At 33.4% G+C, this 16,897-nt stretch overlaps 2 protein-coding genes across 2 annotated transcripts; one reads left to right on the forward strand and one right to left on the reverse strand.

Moving 5' to 3' along the window:
- Positions 1–121: 121 nt before the first annotated feature.
- LOC141682672 (lectin-like) lies at positions 122–1,175 on the reverse strand. The gene is made up of 3 exons (XM_074487375.1): positions 1,010–1,175; positions 786–874; positions 122–669 (listed from the first exon to the last, which is right to left on the reverse strand). The coding sequence occupies exons 1-3, from the start codon at positions 1,103–1,105 to the stop codon at positions 297–299; spliced, it is 558 nt and encodes a 185-aa protein (XP_074343476.1). The 5' UTR covers positions 1,106–1,175; the 3' UTR covers positions 122–296.
- Positions 1,176–15,214: 14,039 nt separating this feature from the next.
- On the forward strand, positions 15,215–16,350 carry LOC141686404 (lectin-like). Its single transcript, XM_074491442.1, has 3 exons — positions 15,215–15,283; positions 15,809–15,900; positions 15,984–16,350. Exons 1-3 carry the CDS (start codon positions 15,215–15,217, stop codon positions 16,348–16,350), a joined length of 528 nt encoding a protein of 175 aa, XP_074347543.1.
- The last annotated feature ends 547 nt before the right edge of the window (positions 16,351–16,897 follow it).

Raw genomic sequence — 16,897 nt, forward strand, 5'->3', positions numbered from 1 at the left:
TAGCCACGGAATATGTTAATGTTCTAATGTACTTCTTAAAAATGTTCTAATTATTGTTCAATATGTTAATGTTCTGGAGTCTGGGATGAAGTCAGTGTTCTTACAGAAACTTAAACCACCATCTTATAATTATTCATTTATATGATATTGCATGATCATCAAGCCACCATCAGTAGTAGATAGTTGATTTCTATTACACATCATGCTAATAGCAACCATCCCATGTCTGAGTTGCTTTTATTCATATTTGACAGATGGTATTTAGGACTAGTTCACCAGATACTGGTTTTATGTAGTTATATAAATTTGGGCACCACAACGGCTCCGATGACAACCATGCCATGCTTCCAAAAGCTATCATTGTTCATCATAGAGAACTTGACTTCTCCACATCCACAATTGTTGCGGGGGGTCTTAAATTCCCCAGCAGTGATGGATATGATTTCATTTCTTGGCATTGCCATCATGTTCTCAGTATGCTCTTGCTTGCATCCCTCTGGAGTAGTGAGGCTAAAGGTCACTGGTTTGTCAATGTTAAAATTGTTCAAAAGCTTCACCACAAACTTCACTTGGTAATCCAGTCCTTCTGTAAGTTTTTTCATCGCATATTTTCCATTAATTTCCAGCCAGCAGACATTAATTAATTCAGCAACTTCCATGCGATGTCCACTGTGTAATATCAACAATAAACAAAAACTTAATGCATTTGGTTAAATACTAATCTAGAATGAAATTTGATTAATTGATCTTTTTAATACTTCTGATAAGGCCATGCATTAACTCACTCAATTTGCATGCCCTCCCATTTCCAGTATCGGGTGTCAGAACCCCAAACGATTGTTAGTTCCCTCGCATCCTGATGCCCAATAAAACCCTGCACAGAAAGATCATCAAATATTTATGCAGTCTTTGTATCAATTATATATATGTCAAAACCTGCAAGGAATTTACATAAAATTTTTACTAATTAGCACTTATATATACCCACAAATTCACAACCAGGGCTTACCCATTTGTCCTGGTTCTTGGGACACTGCAACTTCTGGCCTGCCTTGGCGTGGCACAAAAGTGACTGACCATCAAGAGACCTAGCTACCTGAGCCATTTTCGAGCTTGATTAAAAAAACAAGTGCTACTTATTGTTTTCCTTTCAACTGCAATGACTTAAAACTATAACAGAAACCAGCATTTATAGTACTCTGAAATGAATCTCCAATAACTTCCAGAATAATGCATGCATAATCTTTTTCATTGCAGCTGGATTTTTGTTCCCACTTATTGTGGTCTTTGTCAGAAGAATAATTTTGATTAGTCCGGATGCAAAGAGCTTATCATATCGATCCCTTCAATTTTACACAGTGCTGATACAAGAAATTAGCATAAACAAAAGTATCTATCATGCTTCAAAGAATTTACATGCATGTAAGTAACCCTCATCTTCTGGCATATGTCAATGTAGTGTATGTCAATTGTTAGAATATATACCATCTATCCCTTTGTTTTGGACAGACACCCATTTTCTGATCCTGCATGTTCAAATTATTTTGGCTAAATAATTGAAATCGGCCTAATATAACAATCTGTTGTAGCGGCTTCTAAACCCACATTCAACACTTTTTTTTTCTGATTTCCTGGCAACAACACAGTTGTAGCCTAGTGTAAAAGCTAGGCAGTCCGGCAAGCTTCCGGCAATCCAACTGTTTCTCAGATGTTATAGAAGTTCAAACATGGATTTTCTTTAAATAGCAAAACGCTTATGAAGGTTAAACAAAAAAAATATTCGGATATAATTCTAATTAGTCTTTTTGACCAATAGTCGAATTCAGAGTTAAATGGGCATTTCTGAGCACACAATTACACAAAAATTGACTTGCGACGTAAGTGATGCATGCTTTGTAAATTTACCTGTTAAGTGAACAACAGATAAATCATCTTTCACAATTTTTTTAGAGTCTAGCCAACTAATGCCAGGTATAATTAGCAGTCCTCATCATCTATCTGTAAAATTCATTTGCAACACTGCTCATTTATGTTAATTGTATAAAGTTTCTTTGATCTTTGAAACTTCTGTGATGTGTTGTTTTACAAGTCGGCGACTCACCCTCGTCGATGATACATGTCAAGCTAATGTCACGTGTCACCGATCGATATTGTAGCTGTAATTAAAATGAGATCCTATAACCTGAAATATATTGATAATACTAACTTGCTTGGAGGTATGAACATGCACAACATTAAACAAAACAAATCTCAAACAGCATCAATGATGCAACCTACGTTACTCTGACTCGAATACGGAGTGTCGGACACGACACGTATCCGAATATCGAACTTACCAAGTCCAAAAATTGGGGACACGGGGACACTATCCTATTTTTGGACACGGGTACGGGACACGGCATATCTCAATAATAAACAAGTACGTTAAGATAAACATCTTAGTATAAAGTAGCAATAGAACTTTAATTAAACTTGATTTTCTATAAAACTTTACGAATTTGGCATCTTCTCTACTTTTCTCTCGTTCTTACTTCCTTTTTTCTTCTTAAATATTAGTTTTGAATATTAAGTGTGACTAATATTTGGTCTATAAATTGGTCAAAGTGTCACAGTTTTAGTCAAAGGATCCAATACAGAATAAGTGTCGTGTCCGAGTGTTCAAATATCCAGTACGAGTACGGCAACCTACAGAAGAGTCGGAGTAACATAAGAGGCAACCTACAGAAGAGTCGGAGTAACATAAGAGGCAACCATCGTGGATATGCTTTTATGTTTTACTATGTTGGCCACTACAGGTAGCCCTCACCCTTCTTGGATATGCTATTTATGCTTTAAAGCCAGTTATACAGATTAGGTATTCTTCAGTAGTGTATGTCAATTATTGGAATCTATCCTTTGGGGTCTATTCTGAGAACACTGCTATTCTCGATCTCCCTAGTTTCAGATGAATACCCGTATTTTGTGCCAAGTGGCATATGCCATATGGAACCATAAAAAAGAAACTATCAATTTAACCGGAGGTCAATTTTTGATTTGGGCAATTCCCGCCTATTGAATCATTAAGTTTTGACCTTCTTTCTGTTAGCGTTTTCATAATCCTACAATCATTTATTGCGATCTATAGTGCGCAATTAGACCCTCAAATGGGTTAAGTCGTGTAGAATATTTCGTGTATTTTAGATTTTTCGTTTAAGATCTCTAAAATTAAAATCATTTGGGTGACACTAGGGGTGAGCATCCGGTACATTCAATTCAATACTGGACCGAGCCGATCGGATAGATCGAAATACGTTACTATTTCTGAACCGGACTCAGTGTTATAGACCGGATCAAACCGAATCAAATTAATGTGATTCGGTCCAGTTTTAAATCGAACAGACCGAATTTTTTCTCAAAAAATGTATACTCTAAATAAAATAAAAAAAATTATTATTCATCAAAAAGCTCATCAGTTAATCATTAGAGCATATGCACCATGAGCACCTTTGATTTATGAATTCATGGATGATTAAATTGATGGAGTTGATTACTACTTCCTCCATCTCATATTATGTCTTATTTTAACTATTACGTAGTCAAGCTGACTACACTTTGACCGACAGACAAATATATATGTTATCTTAAAATATTGAAAATTACATTTTGAAGAGAATTAGATATATTTTCTAATGATACAAGTTTTTAATCATATTTAATTATAAACAAAGTGTAATTTACGGTCAAAATATAAAAAGTTGACCATAGACTAGTCAAAACAAGACACATTAGACTAGTCAAAACAAGACACATAATATGAGATGGAGGGAGTATTCATTAAAAAAATAACTATTTTGGCTACTTTTAATGCACCCATACAACACAATCAATTCATGGGTTAAATAATTAAATTTTTTATCATAAATTTATATTCATCTTTATTATTTTTGTTTGTATATCGACCGGTAATCGGATTAAGAGATTGTCGAGCATATGAAATACATAATTATAAATCTACAGAAGGAAGCTAATTAGTATCCATTTTCTTAAATATGTATATTTATTTGTATAAAACACAAAATATGTGAAAAGTTGCAAGTGTAAAAATATGTGTTACAAATAAATTTGAAAATTATAATTTATAGGCCAAAATATATCATCGTTAAAAATTGAAATATGGTTGTTAATTTTTTTGTACAGACTGTTGTATTGGACCGTTGCAATGGGTGAATATTGACCAAGAAAGTAGAAAAAAAGTAAGATAATTTATGCGGGATCCAGCTACTCACGGACATGGACAACTCCATTGATAATTAAAAAATTGATGGACTTAAAACTAGTCCGATACATGTTATATTTGGATTGAAACATGGATGCAGCCCATGAATCAATTTTTTTTGCTGCCCGCTGCATATGCTCTTAGCACTAGGAATGGCCATTGACTCCGGCCTGACTGATCCCGCTCTGATCCCCGCACCGAAAGTGGTGAGGATTCGGGGACTTTTGCGGGTATGGGCCGGGGAACGGGGACGATTTCAGAAAAAAAATCGGGGAACGAACTGGAGACGGTATTTTATGACTACACGACCCGATTCCCGTCCCCGGCCCAATTTTTCCCCGCTCTACAATATAATTATATATATCTATTTATCTTCAAAAAATATGTAAGTGTTAGAGATGTTGTTAGAGATGCATTTTCTATGTTGTTAGAGATGTTTTAGATGCTATCTTTTTCAAAGTATGAGGTGATAGTGAATTACTATAAATGTACTTTGATTTTACATAATATTTCATGTATTAAAAGACAAATATATTAAAATTTGCAGTATAATATTTAGTTTTTGCTATTTTTTTCTACATCTTGCATAAAAAAATTATTTAGTACAATTTTTAATTTAAATAAAATATCCTCTATTACCAGTAGAGATCCCCGTTCCCCGTTTGGGACGAGGACGGGGAATGATATATAGTCCCCGACGGGGAATGGGCCGGGGACGGGGATCAGGTTTGAAGTCGCGGGCTGGGGGTGGGGATAACATTACCCGGTCCCGTACTGACCCGACGCCCATCCTTACTTAGCACTCCACCAACATAAATAATTAGAGAGTTTAAAAATAATATTTAAATTAAAACAAGTCTTCAATAACTATTATAAATTATAAAATTTTAAATATTATTAAAGTAGTGTGATGCAAAGAGTTCCAAGAATCTATTCTCTATAGAATATAAATACCCTAAAAATTAGGATTTAAAATTATAATTTATAAGATATATTGTTAGGACCCAATTTGTTTGTAGAAGGGGGGTTGAATACAAACAGTACCAAATAATCGAATAAATGCGGAATAAAAAAATGTGAAACAAAATTCAAGTTAAATAAAAATATTATTAAACTTGAAAGGTGTTACAACAACTGTATCGATTACAAGGTATTAATCTCAAATCAATTATCACAAATCTAGAATAAATTCGACATGAACTTTTTCTATTTTTGCAATAATTAGAATCAAATGCTAAACGCGATTTGAGATTAAGTTCTAGGGATTTTGATCCGCTAGATTGTTACACAAGAACAAGATAAAGATTTCTAGTTGATTGGATTTAACTTTACAATCTAGAAATTGATCTTGAAGTTTGCAGAGAAGAATGTAATATTGTTCTGCTTCTTTTTCTTTTATTCTCGGATTCTGTATGTTGGATTATTGAGTTGAATGACTTCTGCTTCTATTTATCAACAGCCGAATTAATTGAATTGGAATGACAATCCTTTAAGCTTGTATGACAATCGGTGAGACTATCCTTTTGAGCTAGCAAGACAATCGTTTGAACCAGCATGACTATCGGTAGGACAATCTTTTGAACTGGCATGACAATCTCCTTCCTAGTGTAACTTTCGGTATGACAATTGAAATGACTTGGCATGACAATCGGTATGACAATCCAGATTGTCATGCTAGTTCATTTTCAATTGTCTTGCTGATTTAAGATTGAATTTAATCCAATTAAACTTCTGAAAATTCCTAAAATTAATTCTGAATTAATTAATCAATTAATTTAATTAATCAATAAATTAATCTTTGCAGATATAATTTATTTACTTAATTAAATTATATGACTTAATTAATTAATAGAGAATTAATACGAACCCTGAGCAGCATCCATTCTTCTGAATATCTTCTGAAAATCACTGAGAATTATGAATCAATTCCGCCACTTCAACGTTGACACTCGATGTACTGTCTGGTTCATGAGTGACTAACTTCCGTGACGTTTCTTCATGTCTTGACTTTGACGCTTTGATTTTCTTCAGATTAAATCCTTGTAATTAATGATACTCTGACGAGATCTCTGTCACTTGATTAAATCCACGATCTTGATTTATATCACTGAGGCATGATCAACTTCTTGAACTTCTTCCAGTGAATTAACTCCTCAAGTCTGTAGATGAACCTTGTTTCTGAATCCTTTGACAGATATTACTTTGCGAGATCTCTCTGACGGTCGATCCACTATTTACTTATTACATTCTTATTTGAGTTGAGTTGAATCCTCGAATATACAAATAGGTCTATGACATATGACTTACAATCTCCCCCTATTTGTTTGTTAGACAATAACACACAAATACCTAGAGGATAACTCAACTAACAAATAAGAAAAAGATATAAACATACATGCAAAGTAAATAGCAGAAAAGTTCTGGATGAGATTTAACATTTTCCAGATTCCAAGTAGATGTTCCTCTAGACTGAACATATCTTCAAGTAGTTCCATCTTCATTTGTACAACCATATTTCCTGTTGAGAAGCCCATATCTCTTGCTTCTCCCCCTATGAGAATCAACTGATTAAAGAAGATCACCTTCGTTTTACCACATCTCCCGTACAATAGGATCCGCAGATAAAAACCAATGGTACTCCCCTAACTGCTTCTTCCCTTACTAGGAAATCACCTTGTGTTTACCACATCTCCCATACAATAGGATCCGTAGTTAGAAACAACAATGGTGTGGTGTAGTGTACATTTTTAGGATCTTTTTCTTCCTCCCTGCTATTTCTCCCCCTTAGTTGAGGAATCCTCCAAACTATTACTTAAGCTTTTATCTCCCCCTTAACGAAGGAATGTATGCCGTCGTCTGAAGGAGTTCTCATATTTACTTGGTTGGAAAAGAAATAACAAGTGTTTCTCTTTCTTCCTCACTGTGAGTGTGTGATTCTGTTTTAGTGTACCTCACATGTGTTTCACTCTTCTCTCCACTCGTGTTTACCCTCATTCTCACAAGTGTATCACTCCTCTCATAGCTCCAAAAATCAGCTGTACCTGCAAGGAAAATCACCTTAGCCATCCTTAAGGAGGTCACAGGTGGTGCAATGGGAGTTCACAAATCCCCATCCTTGTTAAACTCGTCAGATGAATCTGAGTCATAATCTACAAGTTGCTAGTTTCCCTTTTAGGGTTCCAGATTTGAATTCTGGGAAGGTAAACAATGATCCAACGATTTTAGCATAAAGATCAAAGTTCCCTTCTAATGTCTGTGAAGACACTTCCTTGTGACTTATCAGGTAATATCTGAATCTGCACCTATGTCAGATCCACTATCCGCAGATGCATCCAGGGGATTTAAGCCTGGGGAGGTAGACACTGACCACTGACATATGGCTTTTGGATCAGTATCCTCTCCTAACACCTGTAAAGGCAATTGGTCCACTAACGAACCTTGAACAATCGAATCTGACCTTAAAATGGTCGAAACTCTTGTTTCCGTCAACTCATCCTTTGTGTGTGTAACCTCTCCTTGTGCATCAAGAATTAATTATGTTTGAAGTGGTGACACTACATCGGATACCTTGGCCGACAGGCAAAATTCAATAGACGCACCCTGTTGAGAGAATGAATCTAGTAACTATTTTTATGCCTTTTCAGCCATTACATCTTTTTGAGAAGATGTATGGGGGCTAGCAGTTGTCTCGGTTTAAATACTACTCATCTATGTAGGAGACAGAGCTACTGGGTTGACTACAGAACCTTCCTTATGTGGTGCACTAGGCACTATCTCCCTCACGCTCATTCATACTACATTTAGTGGTAAGAGAGTGTTGGTTGGTTCTGTTTTTGTGTTTGTCTTTACAGTCTGGGATAGACGTTGTGGGTTTTCAACCTCATGACTGTCAATGAAAGAAAGTCATTGGAGACTGAACCTGTAACACAGAACATATGGTAATAGAGAGAAAATGATTTACAATAGTGATTTCAAAAGATTTTACATGAAATAAGAAATCACTAATGTAGAAAGAAGTTTGATTTTGTTTTTCAATATGAATGAGTTTTCGATAAAACATTGATCACTTAGGGTAAAGTCTAAGTAATTCTCATTCATGTCAAAAGCTTACAAATATCTGCAACATAATGTTAACAACATATCATTGACCGATACTTGTCAAGTACTTTAGATACTAATTGTTATGTTGCATTAACAATATATCACTGCACATATAAAACAATATGATTGTGCCTAATGATAAGAGAGTTAAAAATATGACGACTCTACTAGTTCATATTAAACAATAACTTCAGTTAGAGTGCCATACCATGTTCTTGACGATTGCTTGAGTAGTACACTAGTTCATACCAACCTGAAGTGAGATTGTGAAGAAGAGATTACATAGTCCAATAGATCTGCATCTGCAAAGTCCATGAACTGTGGTGCATTGACTTCCTCTTTTGACTCACCAACCAGGAGTACACTTGTACACATCTTACTAGAGTCCAATTCCAAGTGTAATGTGCAGCAGGTGCCTAATATGTCGTAATATTCTCAAGTCTCGTCACCGGTGCTATATGTTAGATGATGCTTCCTGATAATAACCTAGCACACTATACAAAATTTTCAATGATAACATTCCCAGCTTGCAAACAGCCATATCCCTCCGTTAAACCTTTGCTGTTATCTCCAAAGGTAACCACTGGGCCAGCTTTCTCAACCACATTTGATAGCAGGGCTCTATCTCCGGTCATATGTCTTGACGATCCGCTGTCAAGAATCCACACTACCGGTTGTACCTGTTTAATGCCCTGCAATACAAATGGATTAGAACTTCTTCGGAACCCAAGCTTGGATGGGTCCGGCATACTTGTAAAATTGTCCTTTGTCATGCAAAACAACATTTTTAATTTTAACGATCTCAACATTCTCAATGACTGAACATTTGACCTTGTAAACAGCCTTAACAAATTTCTGTTTAAGCTTAGGCACAAATGTCTCCTTTCTAGCCTTAGAAGGACTAGCAGTCTTAGACCTATCATGCTTCTTGTTATTCACATGCTGACGAGGAGTAGTCTTATCATTAGACACATGCTTACCATTAAAATAAGCATACATCATATTAAAAGCACAAGACATACAATTAGCAACACCACATGCTTTATGAGAGTGATTAACAACAGGCAATTTATGCATGGTAGACATGGCATTATTGTTATCCAACTCATGTGTGTCTGAGTTAGTCTCAGTTGCTTTCACAACTTTGACTGGAACTTTCGACTCACTTGACTTGGAAACAATCTTCTCATTAGCATGATCCTCAGCACGTATTTCTTCTTGAATAACAGAAGAGGTCGCATCAAATGGTTCAGCAATTGATGCTTTATAGAGGGGTTCATCAACACCCTTAAGCACATGTGGTACTTCCCTCCCTTTAGCACAGACATGAGGAGGGGAGTTTATGCCTAATTCTCCAATAGCAGCATTGTAATCATAACCTATTCCAGATGTTTGATTAACAGCTTGCTTACTGTAGAACTCTTTAGCCTTCGAACAAGAATTGAAGTAGGCTCTAACCTTAGTCTCAAGACCGGTGATCTTGTCTTTGAGAATAGTTTCGAGTTTTCTATAACAGTCAACTCTATTCTCTAGAAAAGATACATGTTCTTTTAATTTGTCTTGATTAATATGCACAAGTCTTAATTCATTGACCTCTTTCTCAAGGTCTGTGATCTTTAAACTTAACAGTTCATTATCACGACGTGCACAATCTAAGTTACCTCTTAGATGATAAACCATTTCAGCATCAGAAAGTTTTACCTCTATTCTTGACGATGAAGCTTTTCCATCAATAGCCATAAGAGCAAGATTTCCTTCATCTTCATCTTCACTGTCAGTATCATCCCAGCTTCTTCCCTTTGCCAGATAAGCCCTTTCAGAGTTCTTTCTTACTTGCTTTGGCTTCCTACATTCTGAGGCAAAGTGTCCCAACTCATTGCAGTTATAGCATCTAATGGTGCTCCGATCAACCATCCCTGTTTTGTATCCACCACTGCTGGTGTTAGAGGATGAAGATCCACCTTTCTGGAATTTGTTGTAGTTGGACTTGTACTTAAGCTTGGGATTCTTCTTGAATCTGACATGGGAGAATCTCTTGACAATTTGGGCCATTGACTCGTCTTCCAATTGCTCCAGCTCTTCCAAGGAATAAAAATCATCACTTGATTGATTTGTAGTAGGAGGATCATATTCTGCTACTAACATATTTTCCTCAGCCTTGGAACACTGTACCATTCTCTCCAATTGTTGAGATTGGTGTTGTTGTTGACCTTCAGCTACAAGTGCAGTAGATGTGCTGACCATTCTATCCTTCCCGTAGACTTCCTTCTGTTGAATCTGCTCCAACTCATAGGTTTTTAACACTCCATAGAGCCTGTCCAAAGAAATCTCACTCAGATCTCTAGCTTCTCTAATGGCAGTGATTCTATGTTCAAGATGAGCTGGCAGTGTTAAAAGGAACTTTTTGTTGACCTCCCTGATTGAATAATACTTTCCATTGATGTTCAGGTTGTTGATCAACGCATTGTACCTCTCAAACACTTCAGTAATTCCTTCTCCTGGATTTGATTTGAAATGTTCATATTCAGAGGTTAGGATTTCCAACTTGTTCTCCCTAACTTCCTCTGTGCCTTCATTAATCACCTCAATAGTTTCCCACATGTGTTTGGAATTTTTACAGTTCATCACATGTCTGTTCATCAAGGGATCAAGGGAATCAATTAATATTAATATAAGGCTGGCATCCAAGGAGGCTTCTTCCTTCTCAGCAGGAATAAAATCTTCAGGCTCTTTTGGATAGGTTCTAGCTTCAGTAGTCACCACACCATCTATTATTACCTCCGGTTCAATAACCATCGGAGTTTTTATACCCTTCTTTAACAAGTTTGAATATTTGGGATTTGCAACTTGTAAAAATAATAGCATCTTCTTCTTCCACATTATATAATTCTCTTTATCAAATTGTGGAATTTTAACGGTTCCAACTTTATGTGAAGTCATTATGAATTTTTGAATAAATAAAAATTCAAGGAGTTGAAAAATCACAAAAGTCTAGGATCTTGATATGTTCGTTAATCAGAAGGCTCTGATACCAATTGTTAGGACCCAATTTGTTTGTAGAAGGGGGGTTGAATACAAACAGTACCAAATAATCGAATAAATGCGGAATAAAAAAATGTGAAACAAAATTCAAGTTAAATAAAAATATTATTAAACTTGAAAGGTGTTACAACAACTGTATCAATTACAAGGTATTAATCTCAAATCAATTATCACAAATCTAGAATAAATTCAACATGAACTTTTTCTATTTTTGCAATAATTAGAATCAAATGCTAAACGCGATTTGAGATTAAGTTCTAGGGATTTTGATCCGCTAGATTGTTACACAAGAACAAGATAAAGATTTCTAGTTGATTGAATTTAACTTTACAATCTAGAAATTGATCTTGAAGTTTGCAGAGAAGAATGTAATATTGTTCTGCTTCTTTTTCTTTTGTTCTCGGGTTCTGTATGTTGGATTATTGAGTTGAATGACTTCTGCTTCTATTTATCAACAGCCGAATTAATTGAATTGGAATGACAATCCTTTAAGCTTGTATGACAATCGGTGAGACTATCCTTTTGAGCTAGCAAGACAATCGTTTGAACCAGCATGACTATCGGTAGGACAATCTTTTGAACTGGCATGACAATCTCCTTCCTAGTGTAACTTTCGGTATGACAATTGAAATGACTTGGCATGACAATCGGTATGACAATCCAGATTGTCATGCTAGTTCATTTTCAATTGTCTTGCTGATTTAAGATTGAATTTAATCCAATTAAACTTCTGAAAATTCCTAAAATTAATTCTGAATTAATTAATCAATTAATTTAATTAATCAATAAATTAATCTTTGCAGATATAATTTATTTACTTAATTAAATTATATGACTTAATTAATTAATAGAGAATTAATACTAACCCTGAGCAGCATCCATTCTTCTGAATATCTTCTGAAAATCACTGAGAATTATGAATCAATTCCGCCACTTCAACGTTGACACTCGATGTACTGTCTGGTTCATGAGTGACTAACTTCCGTGACGTTTCTTCATGTCTTGACTTTGACGCTTTGATTTTCTTCAGATTAAATCCTTGTAATTAATGATACTCTGACGAGATCTCTGTCACTTGATTAAATCCACGATCTTGATTTATATCACTGAGGCATGATCAACTTCTTGAACTTCTTCCAGTGAATTAACTCCTCAAGTCTGTAGATGAACCTTGTTTCTGAATCTTTTGACAGATATTACTTTGCGAGATCTCTCTGACGGTCGATCCACTATTTACTTATTACATTCTTATTTGAGTTGAGTTGAATCCTCGAATATACAAATAGGTCTATGACATATGACTTACATATATGCCAAATGTCTATATTATGAAAATTATATTATATGTTATTCAATCCAGACTAAAAGATTTTTTTTGAAAATAGGGTCGAACCAATTTTTAATTGTTATCTATTCGGTCATGTTTAAGAAACCTTATATATGAAAGTTTCTCAAAAAAATCTTATATATGAAAATTAGGATCGAACCAAACCAAATTAGCTCGGTTTGTCTATTTTTCGATTTGGGTCGTACCTATTCTTATATTGAACTTAAAGATCCCTTATCTAGATTGTAATTATTGATACGTATCTTTTTAATTAGCAATTAGTTCCATAAGTTTCTGAATGCAGGTCAAGATTACAAAATGCAGTTCAAGTACATTACCCAAATGACCCTCTTACTAGTTTTTTGTGCATACGCATGACTTGAAATGTATACATATATATATATTATAATATTTTAACTGTTAATTCATTTAACTTGTATTTATAGTACAACTAATAATACATTGAATATATATTTTACACATAATACATTTAACCTCATATAATTTTCATTTTGACTTATATTTACAATACACCTATTAAACTTATATTTTACACATAATACATTTAATCTGATATAATTTTCATATTAACTTATATTTACAATTCACTTAATAATACAATAAACTTATATCTTACACATTATACAATTAATCTCATATAATTTTCATATTCTATCTCACCTATAAATATGTGACTAACTCTTACTTTTTATTTATATCTCTCTTTAAAATATCTTAGTATAATGTGCTCATTTTCAATCCATCATCTGACCGAAGAGTAAGAAGAGAGCTTCATCATCATCTTCAATCTATCACCATCATTTAACCGCTAGTAAGAAGAGAGTTTCATCATCCTTAACTAAGGCCACATAAAAATTTTGTCCATTTTTTTCAAAGTCTTGTCCATTTTTTTAATACACAAAAACTTCATATTTTTTTGCTCTTTTGATGATATTATTGTTTTTTTATTGAGAAATCTATATAATATGTGTTAAATTAATAAATAACTTTATTTTTATGCCCATTTTTAATCATTAATTGTAAATATGTGTTCTAGTTAATTTTTAACTAACTTATGCTCTTTTGATGGTAATATCTTTTTCTTGGAAATTTGTATAGTATTGCTAAAATTAATAGATAACTTTGTATTTATATCCTTTGCTAGTCACTGATTATAAATATATATTGTAGTTAAATTTTTAGCTAATTTTATGCCCTTTTGATGGTACTCTTTTTTTCTTGAAAAATTTGTATAATATGTGCTAAATTAATATTTAACTTTATTTTTATGTCATTTTTTAGTCACTAGTTATAAATATGAGTTGTAGTTAATTTTTAACTAATTTAAAAATAAATATATATATGAATACTAAATAGCTGCTAATACATGCATGTAATGTAAGATAGAGTAGTATTTTCACACTATTTGTTTTATCTTTTTTCAACTAATTTATAATAACTTTAGTGTTTTCACACCATTTGTTTTATCTTTTTTTAAAAAAAATTAAATTTTAGTTTTGTGCATTTTTTGTAATATATGCAATATCCATTAAATATAAAATAATTTTTCAAAATGCATATATGTTTTGCCATCATTTTTTTTGCCCTAGTAGAATTAAGATACAACATTAAATTAATAAATTTATATATATATATATGTATATTGTAAATTAATTAAATTATGTAATGTATTCAGTCTTGATTAATAAATTTAATTACTAATTAATAAAATAATAACTAAAAAGGTATATAACATATATATTGGTCTGGTTATAAATGAATCTAAAATATATATTATTTTAATGAGTAAAGTAAATGTAGTTGAAAAATGAAAATAATTGATATTAAATATAAAAGAAATTAATGATATTCAATGAATATTTTAAATTTGATGTGTTATATTTTCAATAAAAATTGACATGATGAATTATTTTATAAAAAGTTAAATATTTATAAAATATAAAATCACATATTGTTTTATATGAATAATAAGTCTAATTATTAATCTACTTAGTAATCAGCAACATTACTTAATAATAAAAGTACACTTGTATACATTAATTAGGGTGGTTGAATCATTTATTTAACACGAGAGGTTTTAACGTAATCTAACTAAACTCTATTTGGCAAAAGTGACCTGCATTTGGCACCGCCCGTTCCATATTCTTTTATATTGTGTGTGCATTCTTCTTAGTCGTTCCAATGCAAGTAATTTCATGTACGCATGATTCACCACTTATTATTGACCTTTATCATGCACATGCCGAAAATAACAAAATATTTAAATCATTTGATGATGCACCTATAATTTTTGGTATTGTTTAAATCCAATGTCAACTTAATTATTCGAAAATATATGTATTGATTCGTCGACTAACCGGCAATCAAAATCTTGCTATAAATACATCTCTCTGATAGATTCTATAATGACAAAGCTGGCTCTGCATAATAATCAAGATTCAGGAAAATCTCTGTATACTCATATATAAATGTCTCAACATGACATCTCTTCATTGTGGTCTGGGGCCACAGAAAGCAAGAAACCCCCCAGTAATTCGGTACGTACTTAAAATTTCGATATTGTTTTTACATGTAAATATATGCGTTCTCAGGGACACAGGGACACTCTGGTCACCTGCACGTATCGCCATGTCCAACACATCAAATCTTTCATAATATCAATTTGAAAATTCTATTTTCAGAAATTGTAGTCAAAATCTATGTCAACAAATTATTTCACAAAATTCATGTTGATTAGTTTTTATAAAAGTATCAATTCTCATATTCAGTTTTTCATAAATTAAAATATTTTACTTATTATTTTAGATTAATAAATTATTCATTTCCATACAATTTTTGGTTTTATTAATGGTTTTAATATGATTAACATGAAATGTATATAATTTCATTTATTTATATAGACGGCGTCTTCCGCACCCGAATCCCCTTGTTATTAATTTGTCGAATTTCTATATCACCTTATTATGCATTCACATTCTCGCACCTGTGTCTTGCTTCTTAGATGCATACATACTTGGCCATAAACTAATATATGATGTTTTGTGACTTCTTCAATTATAAAGAGTGCTACTGTGGGGAAGCTGAGTGCAAGAAATCTCTCAATCGTATGGAGCTCAGACTCTCGCTACTGGAAATCAACTACCACAGATATAGGGTAAGCTAGCTGCAAATTCCCAGAATTTTTAGTTAAGAACTTTTTTCTTTTTTGTTTATATTGATTTTAGTTTGTTTAAGCAGTGGTCTATTGGTTGACGCTGCTAACCTGGTGAAGGTATGCTGGCTACAAGTTGATGGAAAATATGAGATTAAAAAACTCAGTAAAGGAGTGCATTATGAAGTTATGTTTGTAGTGAAGCTGTTGGATAGCCTTAACATTAAGAAACCAGTGACCTTTAGCCTTACTCCTCCTGGTGAATGCACTCAGATGTGTCGAAAGAAGTTGATGAAAATGCCCAAGAACCAGATTTTAGGTATTGTAGTCGGAGATTTTCAGGCTGGGGAGGTGTTTGGATGCAGTGAAATCAAGTTTTCTATGGTGAATGTTGATGAATGTTGGAAACAAGGCTTGGTTGTAATGGGTGTTCTTGTTGTGCCTAAACTATAAAACGTACAATTGTTTTTGGTGCATGTTTATTTTTCAAAGGATCCTATTGAATATTGATTGAAAATGATAAAAAAAAAAAAAAGCATGCAAATGGCCCAAAATTGCTGCATGCTTCTTAGTGTATGAAGATATATTAAAATGATGGGCTTTTTATTTAAATACAAAATATTAAAGTAATTTCATTTATTTGAAATATTAGACTGACATTACAATAAACATGGACTTTTATGATCAAATTAACACCGACCGACGGTAGCGAGAGTTCAATTACGATCGGCAATAAAAAACGGTTATTTTTCTCAATCTTAATAAAAAAGAAAAGTATGGTCCATATTGCTGATGACATGTCGTTGTCACGTTAGCTGAACTCATACACGTGTGCACTTATCAGACTTATCAGTCTTTAGCGGGTCCTCAAACCATTGACCCGTGGATGTGACCAAAAAAGTAAATGGTCAGTGTTTAAATAACCGTCTTTCTTTGACTGTTATTTACCAAACTAGCTATTTATCCCGTGTAAGACATGGTCAAATTCTATAATAATTAT

This window comes from Apium graveolens, chromosome 9, assembly GCF_009905375.1.
Source record: "Apium graveolens cultivar Ventura chromosome 9, ASM990537v1, whole genome shotgun sequence".
Lineage (NCBI taxonomy): Eukaryota > Viridiplantae > Streptophyta > Magnoliopsida > Apiales > Apiaceae > Apium > Apium graveolens.